At 39.6% G+C, this 27,147-nt stretch overlaps 1 protein-coding gene across 10 annotated transcripts in view; it reads right to left on the minus strand.

Moving 5' to 3' along the window:
• The window catches only part of LOC122564768 (probable voltage-dependent N-type calcium channel subunit alpha-1B), a 594,873-nt gene that overhangs the window by 148,990 nt on the left and 418,736 nt on the right, over window positions 1-27,147 (minus strand). For all 10 annotated transcript variants that reach the window (XM_043719974.1, XM_043719969.1, XM_043719970.1 and 7 more), the window contains 9 exons: window positions 26,305-26,508; window positions 24,627-24,739; window positions 24,425-24,537; window positions 21,700-21,831; window positions 19,986-20,058; window positions 14,007-14,124; window positions 13,555-13,622; window positions 10,722-10,828; window positions 7,794-7,856 (listed from right to left, as the gene is read on the minus strand). In XM_043719974.1, coding sequence (XP_043575909.1) covers window positions 7,794-7,856; window positions 10,722-10,828; window positions 13,555-13,622; window positions 14,007-14,124; window positions 19,986-20,058; window positions 21,700-21,831; window positions 24,425-24,537; window positions 24,627-24,739; window positions 26,305-26,508 — 991 coding nt within the window. The remainder of the gene's footprint in view (window positions 1-7,793; window positions 7,857-10,721; window positions 10,829-13,554; window positions 13,623-14,006; window positions 14,125-19,985; window positions 20,059-21,699; window positions 21,832-24,424; window positions 24,538-24,626; window positions 24,740-26,304; window positions 26,509-27,147) is intronic.

Genomic DNA, 27,147 nt, shown 5'->3' on the forward strand with positions numbered 1-27,147 from the left:
GAGTATGTGCATGAGAGTGTAAGAGCACATGAGAGCATGTGTGTTTGCATGTGTGCAAGCTTAGTAAAATGTGTGTGTGGGTGTGATGGAGTATAAGCCTGTGAGAGGATGTTTGCGTGGGTGTGAGTGTGGGGGGTGTATGTGTGTGTGTGAAAATATGAAAGAGAGCGTGTGTATGAGAGAAAGTGAGTGTGTGAGCATATAAGAGTGTGTGTTTGTGTGTGAAAGAGTGTATAGCATAGTGGAGTCACCTTTAGTGTGACATGAATCAAAGGTCCTGGTTTGTTAACTATATCATTTTATTTGCATGAAACTGTAATCCTTTGCTATAAATTCTGTGCTTATGGTCCTGCTTCACAACCACCCGAAGAAGGAGCAATGCTCTGAAAACTAGTGCTTCCAAATAAACCTGTTGGACTATAATGTGGTGTTGTTTGATTTTTAACTTTGCTCAGAGAAGTTAATACACACCTCTGGAGCAGATGGAACTTGAACTTGGGCATTCATGGCCAGATGTAGGGATAGTACACACTGCATCACAAGAGTCTGCTGTAAAGGTACTAAGCTCATTTCTAATTAATTTGTTCGAGATGTCATCACACATCTCAGGAGCAGGTGGGATTTGAACCCAGCCACCTGGTCCAGACAGCGGGACACTACCACTGCACAAAAGTCTCTATAAATGTGCTAAATAGTTAATTAAACAATACACTTCACTTGAATATCATGGTAATATAATCATCATTCTATTAATGATTAATTTCATGATTAGTACTAATGACATCACTCGATCTGAAGAGCAAATTTTGTGGCCTATCAATTTCTTTCCACAATGATTAAAATCTCCACATTTTAAGGAAGAAACATAAAAACAATTCCCCTTGTCTTTATTTTAATACCTTCATACAGTTAGTTCACAATACAAAAATGCAAACTTCAGCCTGGATTTTCTCCATGACAGAGAGCTGGGAATTTGCAAATCCCACCTACACTTCCCATTTACACAGGCATAGGAACAGGCAGGTCATGTTTTGCACATGCTCAGTTCACAGAGTCAGTTATCCATTGAAATGATCAGCTGTCTCCACTCCAATCAGATTTTAGTCATCCAGAAATATAAAGCTGAAATATGAGGTGCACCTCTGAATTGCATTTTGTTTTGGATAGTCATGGGTACCCTTTTGGGTATGGTCCAGGGGTATGTTTGTGGATGGCAAGATATCCTTTGGAGGAGGTAAAGTAGCCTTTGGAATTAGAAATGTTAAAATTAGATGTGAATGTGAGTTTTAAAAAAAGCATAAATTAGTTAATCGTCAAGCTTACTGGAATAGTTAAGAAACTCATCAAAACTGTGAAGAGTTAAAAATCACACAGCACCAGGTTATAGTCCAATAGGTTTAATTGGAAGCGCACTAGCTTTCAGAGCGCTGGTCCTTCATCAGATGACAACCACCTGAAGAAGGAGCAGTGTTCCGAAAGCTAGTGCTTCCAAGTAAACCTGTTGGACTATAACCTAGTTCTTGTGTGATTTTTAACTTTGTCCACCTCAGTCCAACACTGGCACCTCCAAATCAAAACTGTGAAGAGATCAAGAGTGGCAAAAGTAACTGTCCAAAGAAACTGTGAGGGGATGCTATCAAGCTCCCTATGCACTTAAAATTCTGGCCTTTAAATATTTGAAATTAAATGTTTGAAGTATTTTGTTTTGAAGGATTTCTTGCTATTTTACTCTGTCTATTGACAACATCAGGCTTGTATGAGTGGGGGATGGTGCGATATGCAGGCGGCAGTGGTAAAATGATAATGTCATTAGACTAGTAATCTAGAGACTCCAACTAATGCTCTGGGTATATGGGCTTAAGTACGGCTGGTGGAATTTAAGTTCAAGGGCCCTTTGAGTACAAACGCATAATGTGCGATATTGACCTCAGTACTTGGGTGCTGTCGGGTATGTCCTCAAGACTGATGGATTGTATCAGACAGCCTTTTGCTTTGACTGTTTCCAACAAACAAGTTGTTGACGTAAATAGCCAGCTCACGCTTGCAAATCTTGCAACATAATCTCCAACATTAGGTGTGAATTTCTCAATTGGACAACATTTGCTGGCCAATTCTGAATGTGCAAAGAATTACACTGGCAATGAATTCAGAATTGTCTGTTGGACTTGCAATGAGTGTACTGGAAGCTACAGGTTAACACACAGGGCAATGTTTTTTGCATTTAGAAACATTATAAACACACTATGCCAGTTTAGATCAAAAAATTGGTGACAGCTATTAACTGGTTCATTTCTCTGACCAATATGAGCCAACCTGCCCAGTCTGTAATCTAAACAAAGTTTGGCAGTTAATAATAAACCATCATTCATGGTGGATTCTCCATGGCAACACTTCTAGCCATTACGATCCATTTACTAACCAATCAAAAATCTCCTCTCACACAACATAAATGTTGGTTTTCTCCTTTAAGGTTATTTTTGCAAAATGCCCTGATGAGTGCGAGACAGAAAGCATCGACAAATTGGCTCTTTCTTTCAACAGTACTTAAGTTCCAAATGACTGTAAACATAGTTTTTATTAATGACAGGATAATTTCAATACAGTAAAGCCTGTAATTGACTTCTGGTAGCAGTAAGGTTGTTGTTGGAGGGATAGGAATTGGGTGACACTTCTGCTTAGGGCCAGAATAGTTGGTATATGGCTGCCAGCTAATCAGCTCTGCATGGACGTGCCATGTGGCAGGGGCTGGCAAGAAGTCGATGCCTCCTCCTTTCGGAGCTTTTGGGATTGAAATTCCAGGTGTCATATTTAAAAGTTGACTTGCAACAAGCCAGAAGTACCTTTCTTGCTTTTTGAACAGCTTTTGGGAACTACAACTGTTTTCAGTTGTTGATTTTGGTCATTTACTCTATCTAAGCACATGGTTCAACAATGCTTAGTTGCAGATTCTCCTCCACATCATCCAGAAAAGGCACCACGCTCCAATTCCTAGGGACAGCAGCAGAAGGCCCTCTTATTTGACCAGGGAAATCTAGATGAAGGTTCCAGGGGGAGCAGCACCCCTGGGGCCCATGCCTGGTACAGTGAAAGAACAATCTGCTCTGCCCTGCCCAGTAAGTGGCACTGTGCAGTCACTGCAATTTGGTAATCATTAGATTATCAAGCAGAGATGGTGTGCAAGTACAACAAGCTGTCAGACAGAAGTTTGGGTTGCAAGCTTCTATATCAAATGGAGCGTGTGGACTGAATGTGTGGGAGCCACTTCAGGCTGTGAATGTTGCACCATTTGTAGCAGAGTTGGTGTTTAACACTTCCTGGGGAAACCTCAGCAGCTGTTGTTGGCATGTGTGCAAATGAGGTGGTTATACACCCACTGGGATAACACATTATGTCCGTTAGCAGGACACAAATGTTCATAGGAGGCGAGAGTGTTCCTAAACTGGATAAAAATGTCCCTGAACATGAAGATCTTGACACGAGCAAAGGCAGCAACCACAGAACTTGTTGGCAAGGACAGACCTGAAGCATGTACAGACAGAGAGACCAGCAGTCCATTGAGGATGCCTCGAGACTGGTGTTGCTGATTGGACATTCAGGAATAATCCCTGAAATCACTGTTGAGGAAAGGGATTGTGCATAACATAAGCTGACTCTTTTTGTTCTCCACTGCAGATTCCGATGCTACAAAGCAGAGGCAGCCATCCCCCCCAGGTCCACTTTCATCTGCGAGGGTGATGATGCTAAACACTCAGAATTAACATGGTGACAGCATTCCCCTGCACCCTCCACCAGCACAGAGACATTCACCTCCATGGGTATGGATTCTAGATTAGGTTCAGGGTCATAAGCCTGATGGCCACACTACTGGGTGGGATGCCCTTCGGAAAGTTGGTGTGCATTTGATGGGCTGATTGGCCTGCTTCTATGCTGTAAGGATCCTTTGATTCTAAAAATCTGTACAGTTGCCTTCATTGAGCCACTGTACCTCTCCTTAGCAGCACCATGTGATTTCCACACAAATACCTTTAGCCAGGTTGTCTGTAGGTATCCCCTGTCACCAGGTTTCTATGCTAAGCCTGCAGTTGACAGGAGCAAACATTGTGGTCGCTACAGGTTAATGAAGACATTCAGCTAAGAAGAGCTTGCTGGGAAGTGCATCCACAGACCAGCCCTACTCAGTGAGTGAAAGCCCTTCATTAATGAACACTGAGGGCTGCTTGAACATTGGTCTCAGCCCCGAAACATTGTTCTGAACCCAGGCAGTCAATTGCACTTTCACTTGTGGAAATCCTCTGTTCACACCGAATCCCCACAGTTTGGGCTATCTGATGCAAAAGTAACAGATTCTCTCTTCTTAATAGGGCACTGGTCACCTCCTGGGTGTATTTTTGCATGGCTGACTGTGCAATTACATACATGCTCCCACCAGAGCTATGGAGAAGAGACACTAGCCAAGAAATGCATCGGCACAGTGACTCTTCATGCAACCAGTATTGCATTGCCCCCTAAACCAGCCAGACGCAGGTCCTCCTGCAGCAGCAGGCACACATGGGGAATGGAGAGTAGGACATCCTCGGCTGCCCCTGACATTGCCTTGCCAATGTTTTCAGGCATATCTTTGTGGTGTATTTGATAGTACACCAATACTCAATGTCTCACTGGCCCTTGGTTGCCAGCATCCTAAACTACATAGGCTTCTGCTGCTGCTGCTGCTGTGGCCACTGCTCTGCCTGGGCCTCAGCTACCTTCCACTCATTCCTGAGCAGCTGAACCACAGCAAGCAGAAGCACTGCATTGTTTGGACCCATGGCTGCCCCCAGGGGATCCATGGACAAATTGCAGGGAGTGACCTGGTCATTAGGCTTTTCCTCCTAAGCTGAGCATTTGTATCCAGTTGTGGCCAGTATTAATTCTGCCCCCACCCACCCCTATCCCAAATAAAGACCCACTTCAAAGGATTTCACTTCTCGAGCTATTGTGTTCAAAAATGGTGAGCATCACATCCTACCGTATTCTACCTTCCACATTACTCACCAAGCCTACTGTGCACTGAATAGAACCACTACTCCCCCGCTTTTGGGTCGCTGGACTTAAAACATTAACTCTGCTTTCTCTCTACAGACCTGTTGAGTTTCTGCGGCAATTTCTGTTGCAAATCTCCAGAATCCACATTTCAGTATTTTAGTTTAGTTATGAACCCTTCTTTTTTGGTATAGAATCCCAACAGTATGGAAAGAGGCCATTTTGCCCATCGAGTTTGCACCGATCCTCCAAATAGCATCCCACTCTATTCCTGTAACCATGCATTTCCCATGGCTAATCCATCTTACCTGCATATTGTTGGACTATGGGAGGCAACCGGAGCACCCGGCGGAAATCCATGCAGGCACAAGGAGAATGTATAAACTCCACACAGTCAGTTACCCAACAATGGAATTGAACCCAGGACCCTGGCACTGTGAGGCAGCAATGCTAACCACTGAGTCACCGTGCCACACTTGGGTGTTGCAAGAATAGAAGGAAAGGCATTGACTGGAATCTTACAACATCTCCTTCTCTTATCTTGCCTCCATCATGGATCCTTGCTCTCTCTGTTTCCTTCCATGCCTTTCTGGCTGCCTCAGATATTATTCCTCATTCCTGGCCTCAGACAGCCTTTCTGTGCTGCATTTGACTAGCATCACCCAACCTCAATCACTGCCTGCCATTGAATAACCTTTCTGGCTGTACAAAACTTACAGACAGTGATGAATTTCAAGGCACACACTGCTTGCTCATAGAGAACCATGTTGGTAAGGCATGGGAAGTTCTGGCAAGATTGCCTTTCAGTGAGCTTACGTGACAGGCAGCTGCACGAGAAAGGGCTTCCTATCACTTGCCATTTTCAAACTTCCACAAATATTTTCCCGTAGTTTCGTCCTGCCATCAGCAAGTTGAATTTTGGCCTCCTGCAAAAGAAAGATTTCTCCCATCTCCTCCGAATGTTCAATGCCAGGTGCAGCACAAGATTCTTCCCTTAAACTTATTTTGCAGAACTTTATCTCGTCAGGTGTCCAGCACAAATACTGGGTAGATTCACAGGGTAGGTGTAGGACAAAGAGTAAGGGCATGGATTGGTATGAGTTGACATAGGAACTTTAAAGTGCTAGGACAGGTGGGTATAGGGACATAAATAGTAATGGAAGATTTGAAGGGTTACAGAGGTGGGTACATGAGGTTATATTGGTTGGCATTGATAGGGCTAGCAGCATTCACAGTGAAGGGTATGGGGTTATGAGTGGCAAGAGCCTGGGATATGTTTTAGTTTTCATTCTTTCTTTTTAGATTTTGGATACAAAACCTAAGCCCAGCGGCATGTTTTCCAGCCAGTCCATCTCCACATTTGGGTCACCCTCCTCACTATTCACAGGTATCACAAATTTGCATGGGTACCCGCCTTCTCAAACGAAATTGGGCATCCCTTTTACAAAGTCAGGCTATGTAGCTGGGGATTCTCCTGACATTCTGCATCTGACTTGAGATCGAAAATCCAAGCTTTAATATAAATGGACGATTCTAAGTGGTTCAAATGTCTTATTGCAAGAGAATACCTCCACGTGATCAGTTGCTTGTTTCATTACTGCTGCTGCTGCACGTGCAGATATTCCTTTAACTTGATGCAAGGTTTAAACAGCTGTCAGGAAAGGCTGAGAAATCCCACCACAACAGATGGCTAGATCTTTGTGTGCAGCTTTCTTTCAGATTGACAGTGAGTACACATTGCTTTTGCTCATTATAAAAACTGGCTTGATATACACAGTAGGACCATTTGTTCACTATGTGAATGGAAAACTTGATCCATTTAAACTCAACAAGTTCATCAAATATCGAGACAGCCATACCACACCATATCAACTTCAGGGCACTACTCTTTCACTGTAGATCAACAGCTGGCAGTTACAAAATTAAAGATACAAGAACTTACTCTAACATTCTGTGACTTATGTGATATTTTGGACATACTGTATTTTACGGGTATCTTTGGGAATTGAATGCTTTTGACATAAAATATCTATGAATTTCAAAGCGCATTAAAAGTAAGGTGCTGCAGCTGATTAAAAAGGCCAAAGCAATACTCAGAATCTTACTGCTGAAGATGCAGATTTGTCACTATCACAGTTTCACAGATTTTGTAAATAAAACAGCTACCTTACTGAACACACTAGAATCAACTGAAGGTTTTAACTATCATCATGTGAATAAGCTGTATACAATATAACATTAGATATAATAGGATTATGACTGCTCTGTCATACTTTAAATCTTGTTCAGTTTTTAAAATGTAAAGAATGGCAAGTAGGAATAGGGATATATTAGAGAGAACATTATTTTATGGCAGCATTACCAACTTCATTCTGAATGAAAGAATTCCGGACCAAATTATTTCTAATTGAGTTTGACACAATTATTTTGTCTGCATGTAAGTAAATTTACCATAACCTTAATTAGACAATTTAATGGGATGAGGGTTGCTTTGTTTATATGATATGTAATTTCAACTTTCTTGTTCAAATTGATGCATCACCAGATTCACCACAGATAGGTCAAAGGAACATAATAAAGTGACAAGATATTGACAAGCACAGAAGCCACCAATGACAGTGAATGGAGTAGACAAAAGAAATTGTCTGAACAGTAGGAAGAGCACAGCCATTGCATGTTTACAACATCCGCTCTTCCCACTCAGTGTTACAATGGTGAATGACGCTTTCTGAAGAGGTTACTGTATAATATTGTAACAGAGAGCAACTCACGGTGAATTTACGCTGGAGACTGACGAGCTGCGAGATAGAGTACCTCGATTTTGCTTTACAAAACTGCACATGCAAAAAAGATGAGACAAAAAATACATTGGGAAAAGATCAAAAGGCTCCATCATAATCACAGGCAGGTTGCATTTGTCTGTGACTCCATCTCACAGACTTGATCAGAGCAGTTATTCAGATGAAAACTGTTACTGAATCAAACTCAATGCAGCCAAACAACAATTAGTCTCAATGCTTCGACCTTCAGACTCCATCCTGCTTTGAATTAAAGTACTACAATGGGAACACCATTCACAAGGTAATAAATTGAGCAAGTGCCACTTCTGTAAAAATCGCTCCTTGAATTACAATCTGAAATACAGTAAAATGATTAATGGCAAATCACATAAAATTTACAACAACATGGGCCAGTGGGGTTAGGTGTATCACACATTCCAGAAGAAAAAAAAAGGAGAGTTCATCAATTCATTTACATTATAAATACTTCCCACATTTCACACAGAGGATAGCCGGAAGGGAAGGAGTTCAACAATTGCTTTAATAGTAGATACATTGCAAAGGTAAAAAGTGGAAATACAATAATATGCAGCAATAGAAATGTATCGGAGAAAGTAACAATTGTTTTGGGGGAAGGTGTCAGTATCAAGACTTGAAAAGTCTCTGTTTGCAAAGTTTGATATTCGTGTAAATTTATTCCACATAAGCAGCTTGGAAGATATATTGACACTTTTCTAAATGTAACCAGTTTATTGAGAAAAATAAAGTTGAAATGATATGCAAGCAAGCCATTAACGAATCTGGCATTTATTTCAGTTATTTTTCTAAAGAAGTGCTAACCAGCTTTAATAAATCTCAGTGATTGAATAGAAAGATAGGCCACATGAAGCAGGTTGAACACAGATCTGCTAAGCCTTCCAACCTCATTAAAACACCCAGTAATTATTGGGTCGCATCATTTACAAAAAGTGACTTCTCTGCCCTACAAATTGCACTGTTTATTTCCACTTCTTGCTTTTGCTGCTGTTTAACTTCTGATCAAGACAACCCAATTCAGGACCACAGAGTATGAGTCCAAGGCATTGCCAGTTAGGAAAAGAACGGGATTGGGTATTGGAATTGATTGTATCAACTCACCTTCTCATAACTCAAATTAAAGCAACGAAAAGCTGAACAGAAAGAAATCACAGCCAAAATGAAACGGTTCCTTATTCAAATTAATGCAGAAAAACAAGAGAAATAAACAGAAACTGTGATAATCCATGTAAATGAGTTGTATATATGTGGAGAATTTTTTTTCCCAACTGTATTGGTAGCATTATGGATTGAATTGTCAATAACCAAAACATATTTAATATTACTACAATTTTTTTTTATAAGCTTGATATAATTAGAAAATTCAGACATTAAGCAATGGAATATGACTATCATTATTCTCAATGTTAGCCCTACCATCTCCAACCCTCCAGCATCTCCACTCCCAGAGGTAGTGGATACAGACAAGCATGACTAGGATGAAGAAAGACCACATCGTCCTAATCTATCCCATCCAGACGGGGCACAGCTATGTATACCATCAATCTTCTTAGGCACACAAATCTCCTATGAGTGTTCAATCTGAACTGGAGACCAAATTAGGTAACTCTCTCAAAGAGTTTTCTTTGATCCCTCAGGATAATCTAACAGGTTTGAGGCTACTCACAAATCACTCTCAACTCAGTGATCCCATGATCTACCTTCCACAATCTTCTTCAGGAAGATCCTTTGAATACTTTCAGAGGACTGAAGAAAACTCTAGGAGATACTATAAACCAGAAAGTGGACCAGACACACAAATAATCCAGCCATAAGCAAAGGTGAGAGACTAGGAATTCTGTGATCAGAACTCATCTTCTGACTCATCAAGGCCTGTCCACCAACTACAAGGCACAAGGTAGGAGTGATTTTGATTAAGTTCCATTTACATGGAAGAATGCAGATGCAACAACACTCAAGTGGTTCAACTCTATCCAAGACAAAAGAGTCCCATTTACCAGTACCCAAAACACCACCTTAAATATTTACACACTCCACATGTTGCTGAAGTGTAAACATATATAAATTGAATTCTAGCAGTTCACCAAGCCTCATTTGATTCCACATTCCAAACCATGAACTCTCCTGTTTACAAGGACAAGGACAGCAGATGTGTGGAAGCACTATCACCTGCATAGTCCCCTCCATACCACACTGACCTGTTGGTATATGGCCAGGTCTTCACCATCCCTGCCTGGAACAACACTGGGAGCATCTGTACACCACCTTGAAGATTGCAGTTCACCACCACCCTTTCAAAGACAATTGGAGATGGAGAACAAATACTGACCTTGGAGCAACGGTCATGTCCAGTGAAGGAATGGTTTAAAAAAGATACTCACTCCAACACGGATCAACAGTCACCAACATCATTCTGACAGCTCTTCCAAATGAACAAGTTTCAAGCCAGAACTTTAACAGTAAAGCAGGACAATATGGGAAGACAGTAATTTTTCATGTGTTGTTTCTTTTAGCCAATGCGCACTTTTGCAGGTGGATCTTTAGAAAGTAATAAACTGGATGTACCCTGGCTGTCTATATTTTCTCTTTTTTAGCTTCCAATACAGACAGCTATTTAGTGGTCCTAGCAGCTAGTGATAACAGTGGTCCTGTGGAAGGTATCAATGGCAGGACATGATAGATATACATTCCATGGCCCAACAGTCTCGGATGTCAGACTAAAGTAAAATACTAGAACTTAAATACAACAAATAAAAGAGCACACATAAACCAAAATAGGCAGAAGTACCAATATTTTTGGGGTCATGTGAAAAACAACTGAAATGCAATGATATACAAAATAAAATTGTGTGTAAAATATTACTGTATAAATTCTGAACTTACGCTGCTATAGATAGGTTAGTTGCAGATATTGGACTGACATCTGCAACCTCTATGGCCTTCTGGATGGTGTTTTTTTGGATATTAGCTTCTTCCATCTCTTCTTCATCCTGAGAAATGAAATGACAGGAGATGGATCTAAGCTACATGTTATTCCACACCACACCTGAATACTTTATTTCCACTGACACAAGAATGTTTCTCCAACCTTTTGAGGAATGGAATTTATGCCAAGATTTCAAAACACAGACTTTGAAATGTTTCCCTGAAATTTCTAAAAGTAAAATGACATTACATGAGAAAACTGTTCTAAGCTAATTATGAGAGATTTTGATACAGTTGAGACAGGAAGCTGTTGTCACTGGCTGAGTGAAGTCAGATATATAAGGTGTTTAGTAACAAAAAGCAAGCAGATAGTTAGAGGTATCAGCTTTCATGGACCAAGACACTCCCTGGAAGCATATTCAACAAAAACTTTTAAAACTGAAAGGTTAAAAAAGAAAAGGTTTCAGGGCTAGGGAGGAAGCAGCAAATGACTAATTGGACAAATTACCTCCTTCTGTGGTGTAGAATTCTATGATTTTATGAAAAACAAAAACAGCCCTGCTCCTGCATGTGCACATATCTTGAGCAGTAGGGAGAGGCTGAATACGCAGGGGGCTTTTTACCCTGATGAGTCAGAGGCTGAGGGGTGACATTATAGAGGTTTATAAAATCATGAGGGACATGGATAGGGTGAATAGACAAGGTCTTTTTTCCAGGTTGGGGGCATCCAAAACTAGAGGGCATAGGATTAAAGTGAGAGGGGAAAGATTTAAAAGGGACTTGAGGGGTAACTTTTTCATGCAGAGGGTGGTGCATGTGTGGAATGAGCTGCCAGAGAAGGTGGTTGAGGAAGGCACAATTAAAACATTTAGAAGGCATCTGGATGGTTACACAAATAAGAAGGGTTCAGAGGGATACAGGCCAAATGCTGGCAAATTATCAGCGGTGAGCAGATTGATTTATGAGAAAACTAGTTCTATACCCTCTTGAGTTTACAACAGCCAGCGATGACTTAATTAAAATATGTAAGATCCTGAGGGGACTTGACTAGTGCATGTGGAAAGGATGCCTTCTCTTGTAGAATATAGAACTAGAGGGCATCATTTTAAAATAAAGGTCGCCTACCTACGACAGAAATAAGGAAAAAAATTCTCTCAGAGGGTTGAGTGTATTTGGAATTCCCTTCTTCAAAAAGCAATGGATGTAGAATCGCTAAATATATTTAAGGCAGAGGTAGATTCTTGACTACCAAATAGTAAAAGATTATGAGGATATGCAGGAATGTGTGTTTGGGGTTAAAATCAGATCAGCTATGATCTTATTACAAGGCAAAATAGGTTCAAAAGGCCGAATAGCCTACTCTTGCTCCTTGTTGGTCGATTTGTATGATGTTCATGTCACTATAAATCCATCACATAGCTCATTCAATTCTGATTTTCTTAGGAAATTATACTGATTCTGAAAAGGGGTTGTTTCACTATTAGCACATTCATGCATATTTATATAAAAAGTTGAAACTTTTTTAAACTTTTTTTTTAACGCAGGAAGTCGGAGTTTGCTTTTATACAACTATTTTCGAGAGATTGAAATCTATGCTGGGTCTTTGGAACTGCAATTAATGACGCTTTTACTTGTTGCTGTCCATGGTCATGAAATGGGTCGAGACTCGGGCGTGCAAGGGTATTTCTGATATTGATACGAGAACCGAGCAAATGCGAAAATAGTGCACCTAGAGCCAAATTGTAGGAGTCGACATGAGATTGACCATTGCTTGAGCATCTATGGTAAGCAGAAAAAGATACACTGCAGCCAATCTTGTAGATATTTATGGGAACAAAGTGTATTTAAAACTTGTCTGTTGAGGTGAATTTATTGAACCTGCTCATTAAGTATGACAGAAGAACTGCATTGCTAGGAAATGTTACTGTTGATGAACATTTAGGTTTTAATACGCAACTAATTTAAGATTAGAAATGTTTATTGCTATTGATTCTAATTGCACAATTCCTGTTGAAAATACATTTTTCTTTCCAGTTCCCTTCACTTGAAATGTCCTACTTTTTATTGTGGTTTTCAAGATGATGAAGGACAACGGACTTACTATAATCTTTGAACAAATAACACAGATAAGTGTTATAAGCAAGTGCTCACTACAGATGTTTTCTTTAAAACAAGATGGATAAAATATGTTTCATATATGGACATTGGGATCTTTTCAGTTCAAAACGAGTCTGCATGTAAACTCACTATTAGATTGTATGGATGCTGTAATCAGACTTCTCCCACAGTCTATTGAAAATTTTGGCATCTGTGCACTGACAATAGACACTGTCTGACAACACTTATGAAAACAATTACCATGAGGCTGAAAGATTTTGATTTCTATTGCCTCATCTCTTTATCTCTACAGTGACTGCATACATTGGTTTGGCCCACTTTGGCTGGGAATGGAAACATCCAACATTTAATGACTATAATTGTACAATTCAATTGTGTCAGACAAGCTTCTGAGCTGAATATAATAGGAATTAAACTCATTACATGTGATATGCAATTAATTATGTTGTTTCTATAATGTTTGGTTTGTCAAATTAGTGTCTGAGGAGATCAAGGGTTTTTCACATGTAAAATGTTCAATTCCACAATAAAAGTAATGTGTTCCTCAACATAACAAGATGCTATTTAGTGTTCCATTGTAAACAAACCACACAATAAGAGCCAAAAGGAATCATTGATGTTTCACCTAAAAAATCTTAATTTGACGATGAAGAGAATGAATTGAAATACAAACCTTTGTCAACTCTTGTGCATTTGCCAGGTTATCGACTGCAATGGCCAAGAAGACATTGAGAAGTGTGTCTGTTCATGATAAAGCTCAGGAAAAATATTTGCTTTAAGATCAAAAATTAAAGAACATTAAATGCCTTCACTGTAAACTTTGCTCTCTGACCTTTTCCATTCAGAGACCCATTTCCATACATGTTCCAGTATTTTACTGGGAGGAATGAGTTGGGTAGTGGAACAAATGTATCCAGGATTTGTGATATTTGTAAGTTAGTTTACAGGTCAGGTGACAGGATGAACAAATTTTGACTGCCAGACATTAATAGAATATTGCTTCCTCACCAAACCTACACCATTTAGTTGAAATGAAGATTCAAGGCACTCCACATTAACTGGTAGCTAATAAGAATCTAAGCACAGTAAAGTTGATCAAGTTGTTGATCAAATTACAAAGGATACAATTCCCAAACAGTGTCAAGATAATAAAATAAATGGATGAAAACATTCCTTTTTTAACTCCTCCTTGTGATTCAATTCCAAAATACATAACTGCATTCCAGTCTTCTCCTGTCAAGATCTGTGCAATTAATAATAGAAGAAGAGCATTAGTACTTTACTGATGGAAAACCTTAAATTATTATGAAGATTTTTAATTATCTACAAACTTAAAGTGTTTAAATTAAGACTAATTGTAGTATTATTTCCAATATCTTTCAACTATCAGAGTCTTCAATGATAAAAAAGCACTTCTTATATGTTGAACTTTTAACTTTTATTTTGTATTGCTAGAAACAATGTGCAATAATTAACACCAGAAATCAAAAATTCAATGGCCAATGAAGAGATGAGAGAGACGTAAGCTGGGCAGGAATTATCTCAATGGCAAAAAATTTACATTTGATTTTGGATATCAGAACTGTCACCAGTATTCAGTCTTGATGCACCCCTGCTGATCGAATAAAACTTTAAAACATGTATCTTTTGTTTCATTGTAACTTCAAAGTTCCTTCTCTGTTAGATTGATGCAGAATCAAGAATGATGATCCATATTTTGCATTATGAGAATTGGTCCCATTTTCCTACTTAAACCTTTTAAATAATTACAGATCAGTCAGTTTAATTCTAGTGCTGGAGAAGCTTTGAGAAACTATTATTAGTGATAGAATTAGTTGTTTCATGGAAAAACATAGAGCTAGCTTGATTTCTAAACGGGAAATCCTGTTTAACTAACTTGTTGGAATTTTCTGAAGAGCTAACAGAAAGGGTCAATGAGGACAAGTTTGTTGATGTGGTGTACATGGACTTTGATACAATTTCACACAACACACATGACAGAAAAGTTAAAGCCATGAGATAAAAGGGACAGGAGCAACTTGCATTCAAAATTGGCTGAGTGATTGGAAACAAAGTCATGGTTGATGGATATTTTTCAAACTGGAGGCAAGTTTGTAGTCAAGATCCTCAAGGATCACCAATGTGATTCTTGCTTTTCCTGATTATATATAAATGATCTGTAGCATGATGGTACTGAGGACAATTTGAAAGTTTGCTGATGGTTCAAAACTTGGAGGAATTGTAAACTGTGAAGAGAACAATGTAGAGCTTCAAAAGAACATTGATTAGCTGGATGGATAGGTGGCAGATGAAGTTCAATGCAAAGAAGTGTGTGCCAATTCATATTGGTAAAAGGGACATAAGAAGATGACATAAACAGAGGTACCATTCTAAAGAGGGTGCAGGAGAAGTGGCACCTGGACATATGTCTCCATACTCGGTTTACAATTCTTGTTGCCGCAGAAAGGATACCGACATCAAAGCCCCTCCCACCTTGTGTAATGCTCTCTTTCAATCTTTCCCGTATTCAAGATACAGAAGCTTGAACACTAGTATTAACAGTTTCAAGACCAGCTTCTTCACTGTAGTTATTAGATTGCTGAATTACTTTGAATAATGTTGATGGTGCTAATATCAATCTTGCTTTGTGCACCTCCTATGCAGCCATAACCTTGTATGGCTTGCATAGTCTAAGCACCCTATGACCTATATTTTCTTGTTTGCTATGATGTGCCTATACTGCTCGCAAAACAAAGCTTTTCATTGTACTTAGGTACATGTGACTACAATAACTCAAATCAAATCATTAAAGATGACAGCACAGGTGGAGAAGGCAGTTAATAGAGCATGAAATATTCTCGGCTTTATTAATAGGGACATAAATACAAGTGCAAAGAGGTGAAGCTGAACATGCATTCGACACTTTTTTTTAGATTAAATTCCCTACAGTATGGAAACAGGCCCTTCGGCCCAACAAGTCCATACCGACCCTTTTAAAAGTAACCCACCCAGACCCATTCCCCTACCTTATATTTACCCCTGACTAATGTACCTAACACTACAGACAATTTAGTATGGCCAATTCACCTGATCTGCACATCTTTGGTTTGTGGGAGGAAACCAGAGCACCCAAAGGAAACCCACACAGACACGGGGAGAATGTCCAAACTCCACACAGACAGTCGCCTGAAGCAGGGGTCGAACCCAGGTCACTGGCACTCTGAGGCAGCAGTGTTAACCACTAAGCCACTGTGCTGCACTTAAGACATAGGAGTGGAAGTAAAGCCATTCGGCCCATCAAGTTCACTCCGCCATTCAATCATGGCTGATGGGCATTTCAACTCCACTTACCCGCACTCTCCCCATAGCCCTTAATTCCTTGGGAGATCAATAATTTATCAATATCTGCCTTGGAGACATTTAACGTCCCGACCTCCACTGTACTCCATGGCAATGCATTCCGCAGGCTCACCACTCTCTGGCTGAAGTAATGTCTCCTCAATTCCATTCTAAATTGTCCCCCTCTAATTCTAAGGCTGTGCCACAGGTCCTAGTAATCCCTGCCTAATGGAAACAATTTCCCAGCATCCACCCTTTCTAAGCCATGTATTTTCTTGTAAGTTTCTATTAGATCTCCCCTCAACCTTCAAAACTCTAATGAATACAATCCCAGGATCCTCAGCCGTTCATCGTATGTTAGGTCTACCATTCCAGGGATCATCCGTGTGAATCTCTGCTGGCACTACAGTGTCAGTATGTCCTTCCTGAGGTGTGGGATCCAAAATTGGACTCAGTATTCTAAATGGGACCTAACTACAGCTTTATGAAGTCTCAGGGTAGCATATCACTGCTTTTACATTCCAACCCTTTTGAGATAAATGACATTACTTTGCTTTCTTAACCACGGACTCAACCTGCAAGTTAACCTTTAGAGAATCCTGGACTAACACTCCCAGATTTCTTTGTACTTTGGCTTTATGAATTTTCTCACCATTTAGAAAATAGTCCATGCCTGTATTCTTTTTTCCGAAGTGCAAGACTTCGCATTTGCTCACGTTGAATTTCATCAACCATTTCTTGGACCATTCCCCTAAATTGTCTAAATCTTTCTGCAGCCTCCCCACCTCCTCAGAACTTCCTGTCTGTCCACCTAACTTTGGTAAAGTTCACCAGAATGCTCCCAGTCCCCTCATCCAGATCATTAATATAAAAATTGAACTGCGGCCCCGACACTGAATCTTATGAGACACCACTTGTCACTAGCTGCCATTCTGAAAGAGAACCTTTTATTACAACTCTCTGCCTTCTGTCAGACTGACAATCCTCAATCCATGCCAGTAGCTCACCTCGAACACCACGAGTCCTTACCTTACTCAGCAGCCTCCCGTGAGGCACCTTATTAAAGGCCTTTTCAAAATCCAGGTAGATAACATCCACTGGGTTTCCTTGGTCTAACTCACTTGTTACCTCTTCAAAGAATTCTAACAGGTTTGTCAGGCACAAAATCCCCTTACTAAATTCATGCTGACTTGTTCTAATCTGCCCCTGCACTTCCAAGAATTTAGAAATTTCGTCCTTAATGATGGATTCTAGAATTTTACCTGCAACTGAGATTAGACTTGTTGGGTCTCAGCTGGAGTGCTGTGTATAGTTCTGGGCACCACACTATAGAAGAATGTGAACATATTGGGGAGAGCGCTAAGGAGATTTATGAGAATGATAAACATTAGCTGTGATGTCATTCTGGAGACATGAGGACTCTTTTCCTTGGAGAAAAGGAGGCCTAGAAAAAGTCTGATAGAAATTTTTAATATCACGATGGAACTGGATAGAGTAGTTGAGGAGAAACTATTCCTGTTTTTAAAGATGTCAAGAACAAGCGGGCACAAATTTAAAATGATTTTTAAACGAACCCAATGTTTGAGAAAAGAAACTTTTCACACAGAGAGTTGGTAGGGTGTGGAATACACTATCTGGAATGTGGTGATGGCAGGTTCCATTGAGGTATTCAGAAGACGAGAAGATGATTTTTTAAATAGTTACAAGGTATGGAAAGGACAGGAGAATGGCACTAAGTCATAATACTTATCTGGAGAGCTAGTGCAAGCACAGTGGGCCAGATGGTCTCCTTCATCATCATTACATGATCTTATGATCCCAAAGCTGCCTCATAGCTCAACCGTTCTGATCAGCAGGAAATCTAGCACCTAAACTGAGGCAGATGCCTGTGCAGGGTCAGTTGGAAGGTGATCCAGAGGGAGAGAATTCCAAAGTCCAACAACTCCTCTCTTCCCAACACCCAAAACAGGAAATTTGCTCCCAACATCTCTTTATACGGGAGGCCAATGCAGAGAATCCTGTGTGGTGTAAAACATGCTGCTAGTTTGCTGTTTTGTGCTGTACTAAATGCCCAGTTTCACTCTGTGTGTTGACAAAAAGTGTAGGGAGCCTTTATCATTGTCTGTTACAGAAATTGTATGCCTCACCCTCTTGCAATCTTTTGTCTTTATTAATCTATTCTTTATGCATACAGAGTTTGTTAATTCAGAGACAGAGTCTCATTTTGCTTTTCAAAGGATAGAGGACAATGCAGTGGTATGTGACATATCCCAGTAGCCCATGCATAAATTCAATATTCACTTTTATTATCTTTAGGTTGTGACTATTTACCTAAGCATTGGGCAAAAAAAATGTAGTTACTGATGACATTAGGCCCGAGAAATCATAATATGTGAAAAAATACCTGAGAATTTCTTTATCCCCAAGAGCAATCTGTGAGCCAGGGTGGCAGGGGGAGGGAGGGAATTGAGAGGAATAATAGGAGTATTGTACATATGAAAATATAAGTAGGTAGAGAAATGGCAGACATTTAAAGAGATGTTGGGAGCATGTTTCCTGTTTTGGTGGTGAGGGAGAGATGAGGAGAGATTTCTTCTCTAAGAAGAGTTGTTGGTCTTTGAAATTCTCTCCCAAGAGAGGAGTGGAGGCTGCATCACTGAGTTCGATTGATTTTTGATTGACAAGGGAATTAAAAGTTACTGCGAGCAGGCGGTAAAGTGAAGTTAAGGTTACAATCAGATCAGCAACAATCTCATTGAATGGCAGAGCTGGTTCAAGGGGCTGCTTAGCCGAACTCTGCTCCAAAACGAATGAGAGGCAGCTCTTGGAGGTGAGGCATCCTCCAGCATGGAGCCTTGATTGCAAGATGACCATAAAATCTGATCAGGTCTTTCAGGTTTTTCCATGTTAAATCTAGTCCAAAAATGTCAGTCTCATTGAAAAATACTGACTTGAGATTGTTAAAATTGTCATATTATAATATTGCATTGCATCTTTAATCTAGCCAACACGACATACCAGTAATCACTGACAAGGTCATTTATACAGAATCATCATATATAGGTATACAATTAATCTTCTAATTTCAAGCACCTTTTTTATGCAGAATTTTGTTTTAGTGAGAACGAGTGAAATGTGCAGATTTATCAGACATTGGGTTCAATCTTCTTCTTTTCCCTCACAATATTCTCGCCCTATTGTTTCTGCCCTACCTCTCTTTCAGGAAGTCGCTTATGACAGTTCAGTTGGCTATCTGAGCTCTCTGGTTTCTCAGACAAAAGATATTCCTCATAGCATGAGTAGGGGCTTTTCAACCATTAGGGCATTACAGCTGGACCTTACTTTTTCTTCATGTCACATCATTGTGTTCTGGCAGAGATCACTGAATAGCAATCAGGAGCAAGAAGCATGACTAATGTTTGGTGTTAGTAACCCAGGAGCACTGTGGTCATTTGTAGTATCCTTGCTTTCCCTCAGCACAATGCCATCAATTAGTAGCTTTATGCTTAATATTATGAATGGTGCACATTTGGATAATTGCACATGTCTACTTTCATTAAGAGAGCAGATTGTGAGCTTGCAAAACCCAGAAAATCAGTCAAGTCCACGGGTGATCCACAGTCAAGATAAGCAACACTGTTTACTATTCGTGTTCATTGCACATTAATTGTTTGCAACAGCTAGTGCACGAAATAAGGTATAACTAGAAAGCAGAAATTATTTTAATATAACTTAATTCATTCAAAAATAACATTTTGTGTTTACCTGGAACACCGTAAGAATTGCAGCAGGGAATGTATCAAAATTTGTCGGAGGGGTTCCATCTTCAAAATTAAATCTAGAGATGAACAACAAGCACAGGTGAGTAAGCGCCTGTTTCCACTGTTCAACACTTGCGGAGTTTTAGCTTACTGCTATAGACTGGTACAAGTTCCCACAGCAGTCTAGCAATAACCTTGATACATAACGTGGCTTGCAGCCAAAACACATTGAACATCTTGAAGATGGAAGTGGCTTTGATGAGCAGATCAAGCAGATAAACTGGGGATCGAGTGAGACTCATTTGTGCTGTAACACCATTTGCTCTGGATTTGCAGAACATGCATGTGAACCCATAAGAGGTGGAAGGCTCTCAGTGTTTGTAGTGTAATCAAACTTGGTAAAAGACAGCCACTGCTGAAAATGTGTTGCTGGAAAAGCGCAGCAGGTCAGGCAGCATCCAGGGAACAGGAGAATCGACGTTTCGGGCATAAGCCCTCGGGCAAAAGACAGCCACTACCTTATGTTACTACTGCATTCTCAAAGTATTGAAATTGTTTTATAATTAGCACTGTGAATATATGGCATGCACAAGATTATTGCTGGTTTACCCATTTTTTCCATTGCAAAGTGTTTCTCATCTTTCTTTTATCTGAGTCTTTGACCACAGGTATCCATAAAATTTTGTTTCCGTTTACTCCTAAACTGGAAATATACCAACTCACTTACTCTTTTCCTTGTCTGTATATAAAGTGCAATAAGACTTATAGCACTTTATTCTACATTGAAGCTTTGTAGGGTACTTTATATCTCCTCCTCAACTGGACACCGGAGTATAGGGGGATTAAAATAGAGCCTCTGCTATTTTAGTGCTCGGAGCAGCTGTGACAAACCTGGCCAAGCCAAACTTGTGAGCAGCAGAAACCAGGGTCAGGAATTTGAAATAAAATTTTGTCTGCTCCCTGTAGGCCAGGAAGTGCAGGTCACTTTCAATGGGAATCAGAAGAAAGCAGCTTCTTCTGCCCACTGCTTCCATTCTCCAGAGTTTGATTCCCCTTCTTGAATCATCTCAACCATTTACCTTGCGCCAACAACAACTGTTCCCATCAGTTCCTGATGGTGCATCTATTCCATGTTATTTTATCTGACAGGCGGCTATTTTTTTGCCATCCTCGCAGCCAATTTAGCTGTTCACTGGATTGCCCTTCCATCATGAGGTAGCTGAGCTGATATTTTCTTAGGAGAGCAAACATGTATCAGTACTTCCCAAGCTTTTTCCCGACTGTGATCCCGTTTTGTGGCTGGAAGATTATCATGGCCCAAGTAAGATCTGTGGTATGGAGAGGGAGATCTGCGAGAGAGGGGGATGTGCCTCTTGAAGACCTCTCTGATAAAACAGGTTATTATAACTCAATCAGAGCTCAGAGTGACCATTGCTGCCTTGATACTCAACACTTCAGCTTGCAATCCTACTTTAGGGTTCTGCCTCCCATTGGAAAATCCTGACCTATATCCTCAGTTATTCTTTCTAATCCCTAACAATACACAGGCATGTAAAGCTCTCATCTCCAGAGGATTTCTTCATTGATTTCATCTGCTCTCCTTCCCTTTCAATCTTGCCAATATCTCACAGTTTAGCAGTTCATCTTTTACTTAAGTTACCCAATGATTAACAAGAATATCTTATGTTAAATTCATATTGAATTTGAACATTACTTACTGTCCTCCAAAGAGCTGCATTCCAAGTAAGGCAAAGACTACGATGAACAGGAAAAGTAGGAAAAGCAGACTAATGATAGATTTCATGGAATTCAGCAGAGATACTACCAGATTACGTAATGAGTTCCAGTACCTACAAAGACACAAAAAAACCATCAAATCAAATGTTAACAACAATGGTACTCCTTTAGCGTCTATTCTGATCATGAGTACTTTTAAACAAATATAGTCCCATTTTTTCTGTGATTTCAATCTTAAACTAATATGCTTTAAAGAAAATTAAAGATCTTTTACTAAAGTCTGAACTAGTTATTGGAAAATTATTGATCATCTTATGTTTCATCATATTATCAGTCTTAAAAGACTTTTAAAATATTAAATGGATTGACCTTAAATAAAATTCCTTCAAAATTGGAAAGATTTGGGAACTCAGATTAATGCTGCAAGGCAATGAAGTGCTTAAGGCTTGTGTTCTACTTGTAAATAATGAAGAGAACTCACATCTCTCATAGCACAGATTGCATGGCCTCCTTCAACATTAAGATTTTATACATCAAAGTGCTGCAAGGCACTGCAGATGCTTTATGAGTTGAATAGGAATGTGTCTTTGTTGCATTGTTTGATAAATGGCCAACTGCAAAGATTATATTATCGTAAGATATTTTACATGGTACCAGTACCACAGTTACAGTGTGGGTTATTTAAGTGATTTCCATGAGCAAAATGTATCGAAATAATATTTAGCAGAACAACATTTCTGAACCTCATAAGACAGTGGGCATGCAGAACTAGCTCTCAAAAATGAAATGTAATTAAGGTCAATTAACATCTTTAGAAGGGTACTGGACCAATATATATTGAGGAACTCAGCTAACAGTGGAAAGATATTAATTTAGTTGCTTAATTTTTATTTTCCATAGGAAAGTGGAAACAATGATCTTTCCTTAAATAGGTGATGCTGATGGCAATGATGATTAGGGAAACCATATAATAGAATAATCATAATTAACTTTGAATGTAGCATCCATGATGGGTCAAATGGTCTTTTCTCATTCTGGATTTCATGTCTTTAATCCAGCTTCGACTAAGGATATAATTCTTGATACGTGCATACATAATTCTACATTTTTTTTGTTAATTCTTGTTCATGTAGTTAGAAAGTCTATGCTGCAACAGGACAAACTACACAACCAGTGGACTGTTTACTGGTGACAATGAGATGTCTTGTCATCTTGTCATTTGCATTATTCAATGGAACAAATACCATTCAATGAATACAAAACAAATGGAATCTTCAGAGGAGAAACAATTGAATTGTTCTAAGTACCTAAATAAAATGGCAGGGTCAAGAACTGAAACTGGACAAGCATGGAACTATGCTGCAATAAATGAACATTATAGAGTGTTGGGATTTACAGATCTGCAGCTTTAACCAAAAATTACTTCGCAGGCAGTGGATGTGATCTATATGGATTTCAGTAAGGCATTCGACAAGGTTCCCCATGGGAGACTAGTTAGCAAGGTTAAATCTCATGGAATACAGGGAGAACTGCCATTTGGATACAGAACTGGCTCAGAGGTAGAAGACTGAGAGTGGTTGAGGGTTGCTTTTCAGACTGGAGGCCTGTGACCAGTGGAGTGCCACAAGGATCAGTGCTGGGTCCACTACTTTTTGTAATTTATATAAATGATTTGGGTGTGAACACAGGAGGTATAGTTAGTAAGTTTGGAGGTGACACCAAAATTGGAGATGTAGTGGACAGCGAAGAAGGTGACCTCAGATTACAATGAGATCTTGATTAGATGGGCCAATGTGCTGAGGAGTGGTAGATGGATTGTCATTCATGTAAATGCAAGGTGCTGCATTTTGGAAAAGCAAATCAGAGCAGGACCAATACACTTAATGGTAAGGTCCTGGGGAGTGTTGCTGAACAAAAAGACCTTGGAGTGCAGGTTCATAGCTCCTTGAAAGTAGAGTCACAGGTAGAAAGGATTGTTAAGAAGGTGTTTTGTATGCTTTCTTTTATTGGTCAGAGTATTGAGTATAGGAGTTGGGAGGTCATGTTGCAGCTGTACAAGAAATTGGTTAGGCCAGTTTTGAAATATTACATGCAATTCTGGTCTCCTTCCTATCAGAAGGATGTTGTGAAACTTAAACGGATTCAGAAAAGATTTACAAGGATGTTGCCAGCGTTGGAGAATTTGAGCTACAGGGAGAGGCTGAACAGGCTGGGGCTGTTTTCCCTGGAGTTTCGGAGGCTGAGGGGTGACATTATGGAGGTTGATAAAATCATGAAAGGCATGGATAGGGTAAATAGACAAGTTCTTTTCCCTGGGTTGGGGGAATCCAGAACTAGAGGGCATAGATTTAGGGAGAGAGAGAAAAGATATAAAAGGGACCTAAGGGGCAAGTTTTTCATGCACATGGTGATGCATGTATGGAATCAGCTGCCAGAGGAAGTGGTGGAGTCTGGTGCAATTGCAACATTTAAAAGGCATTGGGATAGATATATGAATCGGAAGGGTTTGGAGGGATATGGGACAAATGCTGGCAAATGGACTAGATTATGTTGGGATATCTGGTTGGCATGTTTGGCCCAAAGGGTCTGTTTATGTGCTGTACATCTCTATGACTCCATGTCTGTATAACAATTATCTTTAATTTCCAAGATAATATTGCACAAGAAACTGAAAAGGAAGTTCGCAACAATTAATATTCTCCTTACTTGGTTACTTTGAAGATTCGGAGTAGGCGAAGTGCTCTAAGAACACTTATACCAAACGAGGTACCTGGCTTCACAGCAGCCCAGATTACCTCAAAAATACTGCCAACAATCACCTGCAAAAACATTATTGAACACCTGTTTAGTTGGTGAGCTCTGGCAAATAATATTTCCATTTTCTGCAATTACACAATCGCAACCTTACCCCAAAATCAAAACAATTGAACGAAGAATGGAAGTATGTTCTTGGTCCCAAACCATACATTTTCAGTGACATCTCAGTCAGAAAAAGTCCGAGGAAAACAAATTCAGCAAAATCTGAAACAAAAATTGCTTGTTAATATTTTAGGAGAGTACTCAACAGGCATGCCGCATAGTTTAGGCAAAAAGTGGGTATTGCAGATGCTGGAGATCAGAGTCTAGATTAGAGTGATGCTGGAAAAGCACAGCAGGTCAGACAGCCTCCGAGGAGCAGGAAAATCGACATTTCAGGCAAAGGCCCTTCATCAGGAGTGAGCTCCTGCACAAAACACTTGCCCAAAACGTCGATTTTCCTACTCCTCGGATGCTGCCTGACCTGCTGTGCTTTTCCAGAACCACTCTAATCTAGATGTTGCATAGCTTTTATACTAGCAGCTCATCAGAGACACAGCTTGCAATTGTTTGCTTGTGTAGAATGTCTACCAAGCTTGTGAGCATAGCAATCAACTCCATATTACAGGGTGGGTCACTTGTTTATGAACATCTGGCCTATGAATGCAATCTCATACAGGATGTAACTTCAAAGACCATATGAACACTTCTTGAGTTTATGAACAGCTCCTTTATATTGTCCTGCACTGTATTCTGACTCGCGTACAAGTCAATTTATGGATGGATTCCATGTCACCTTTCTGCTCCAGCAATCGAAACTAATCCTACTTACCTACAGTCTTCTCCATTGCCTGTAACTTTCTCTTCTTCAACTGTTTACTTGATCTCATCTTGAAAATTGCAAGTTTCTTTGTCAGCTGCTCTACGTTCAAAAAGCTTTCTGCCAACATAAGCTTTTTCCTAAATTCTCACATTAACTTTTAGAAGTACACATTTATAAACTGAGAGTAACATGACTGAAGAAAGTTGGGTAGGAATATAAAAGTCAAATGTAAAATGTTTACAAAGATATACAAAGTGCAACTTGAGTATTGCTGAATAAAAGACGTATTTTGTTGAAGCTTTTCAACTTCCATGCATCAGGAAAACTCACAAGAATTAACAATGCAAAAGGAAAATGATAAACATTTATACTGTATAAGAAAATAATGCTGAATGGTTGGAAAGTGGACTGAGATTGTTAGAGGTATTGTCATGGAGAATGTACCAATTGAGTGATGACTGAAAGTTACCTGCTAAATTCAGTTTAAATTTTAATAGCTGGCTGCTGATTTTGATTGATCAAGATATTACCCTGAGAAATGCACCAGACTGCAACCTGTCTTTTTGAGTTGATACTGTGTGTACGCGTGTGTACGTGTGTGTGTGTATGCGTGTGTTAGTGTGTGTGTGCGTGCATTGGAATATTGGAATGTTCTGTGCTTTTTGGCGACATGCCTTCACTGTTATATGAGATACTTTCTAGTTTCCAACAGCATACAACATGACAAGTGAATACTTGACATAGAATTTTATTCTTCCTGGAATGAGTAAATTATTGAAAATTACTACCCATAGTGAAAATGGAATCCCCCTTTAAGTACAGAGATAATATCAAAATTGAGGTGTGCTGAGGTCTCAGTTTTTGCCAGGATCAATGAAAATATCTCTATAAACACTTTGGAACCAAATAGAAGCAACATGAAAATTGACTTGACAATGAGCTAAAAATGTCTGTCCTGCATACTTACACAGAGCCTCGGTGAGCCACAGTGGCTGGTCATAGTGGACAATTGCAACACAGAGTGTATTAAGTGCCACCACACAGAGAACAATCCAGTAAAAACTCTGTGATTTTACCATGCGTCGAATGAAGAAGCGAAACCTTTTCTCCTTCCTCCGAAAATAGGAGGAGCTGTCATTTTTAACACTTTTCAGGCTGGGTCGAGTAAATCCTAGGAAAGGAAATGTAAATTAAAAGTTTTAAATGTGGTGTTATTGTAATTGCATCAAAACGAAGTCGGTTTTGTTCTCTGCAAAAGTTTAATTTACAAAACTTCAAGCCCATTGGTTTATCTTTATGTTAAAGTTAAACATTATGTTCAGATAAACTGAAATACTATGCAGCAAGTGTGTTGTAGGCCATGGACTCTTTTTTGAATAATATCATTTAAACTCTTTTGTGACTGCTTATTTAGCCATAGCTCTTAAGATGTTACTATTTAAATAAGCATAATTATTCATTCACACTCTTTCTAACAAACTACTGTCAGTTAATTATTCATGACAGCACCAATTTGCACAAATGTCTCTTTAATTATCCGGTTGGCAGTGGAATTGAAGGTCATAAGAATAACTCTGGAAAAACAATCAGATATTCTCCAAAACCCAGTGATATTTATATGGCTGGCTTCAGGATGAAAGTTGACTGCAGACAGCAGCTGGTCAGGGCTAAATAACTGCAATGTTGTGATGAACATTGAAGTCTTCTGCTTGTTTTGGAAACTCATGGTTGAATGAATTCAGCCCATGATTGTTGGAATGGAAGTCCCCTCATGGATCTCAATTTCCCAAAGGAAATGAGCTTTGGGCAA

The sequence above is a fragment of the Chiloscyllium plagiosum genome, chromosome 30, assembly GCF_004010195.1.
Source record: "Chiloscyllium plagiosum isolate BGI_BamShark_2017 chromosome 30, ASM401019v2, whole genome shotgun sequence".
Lineage (NCBI taxonomy): Eukaryota > Metazoa > Chordata > Chondrichthyes > Orectolobiformes > Hemiscylliidae > Chiloscyllium > Chiloscyllium plagiosum.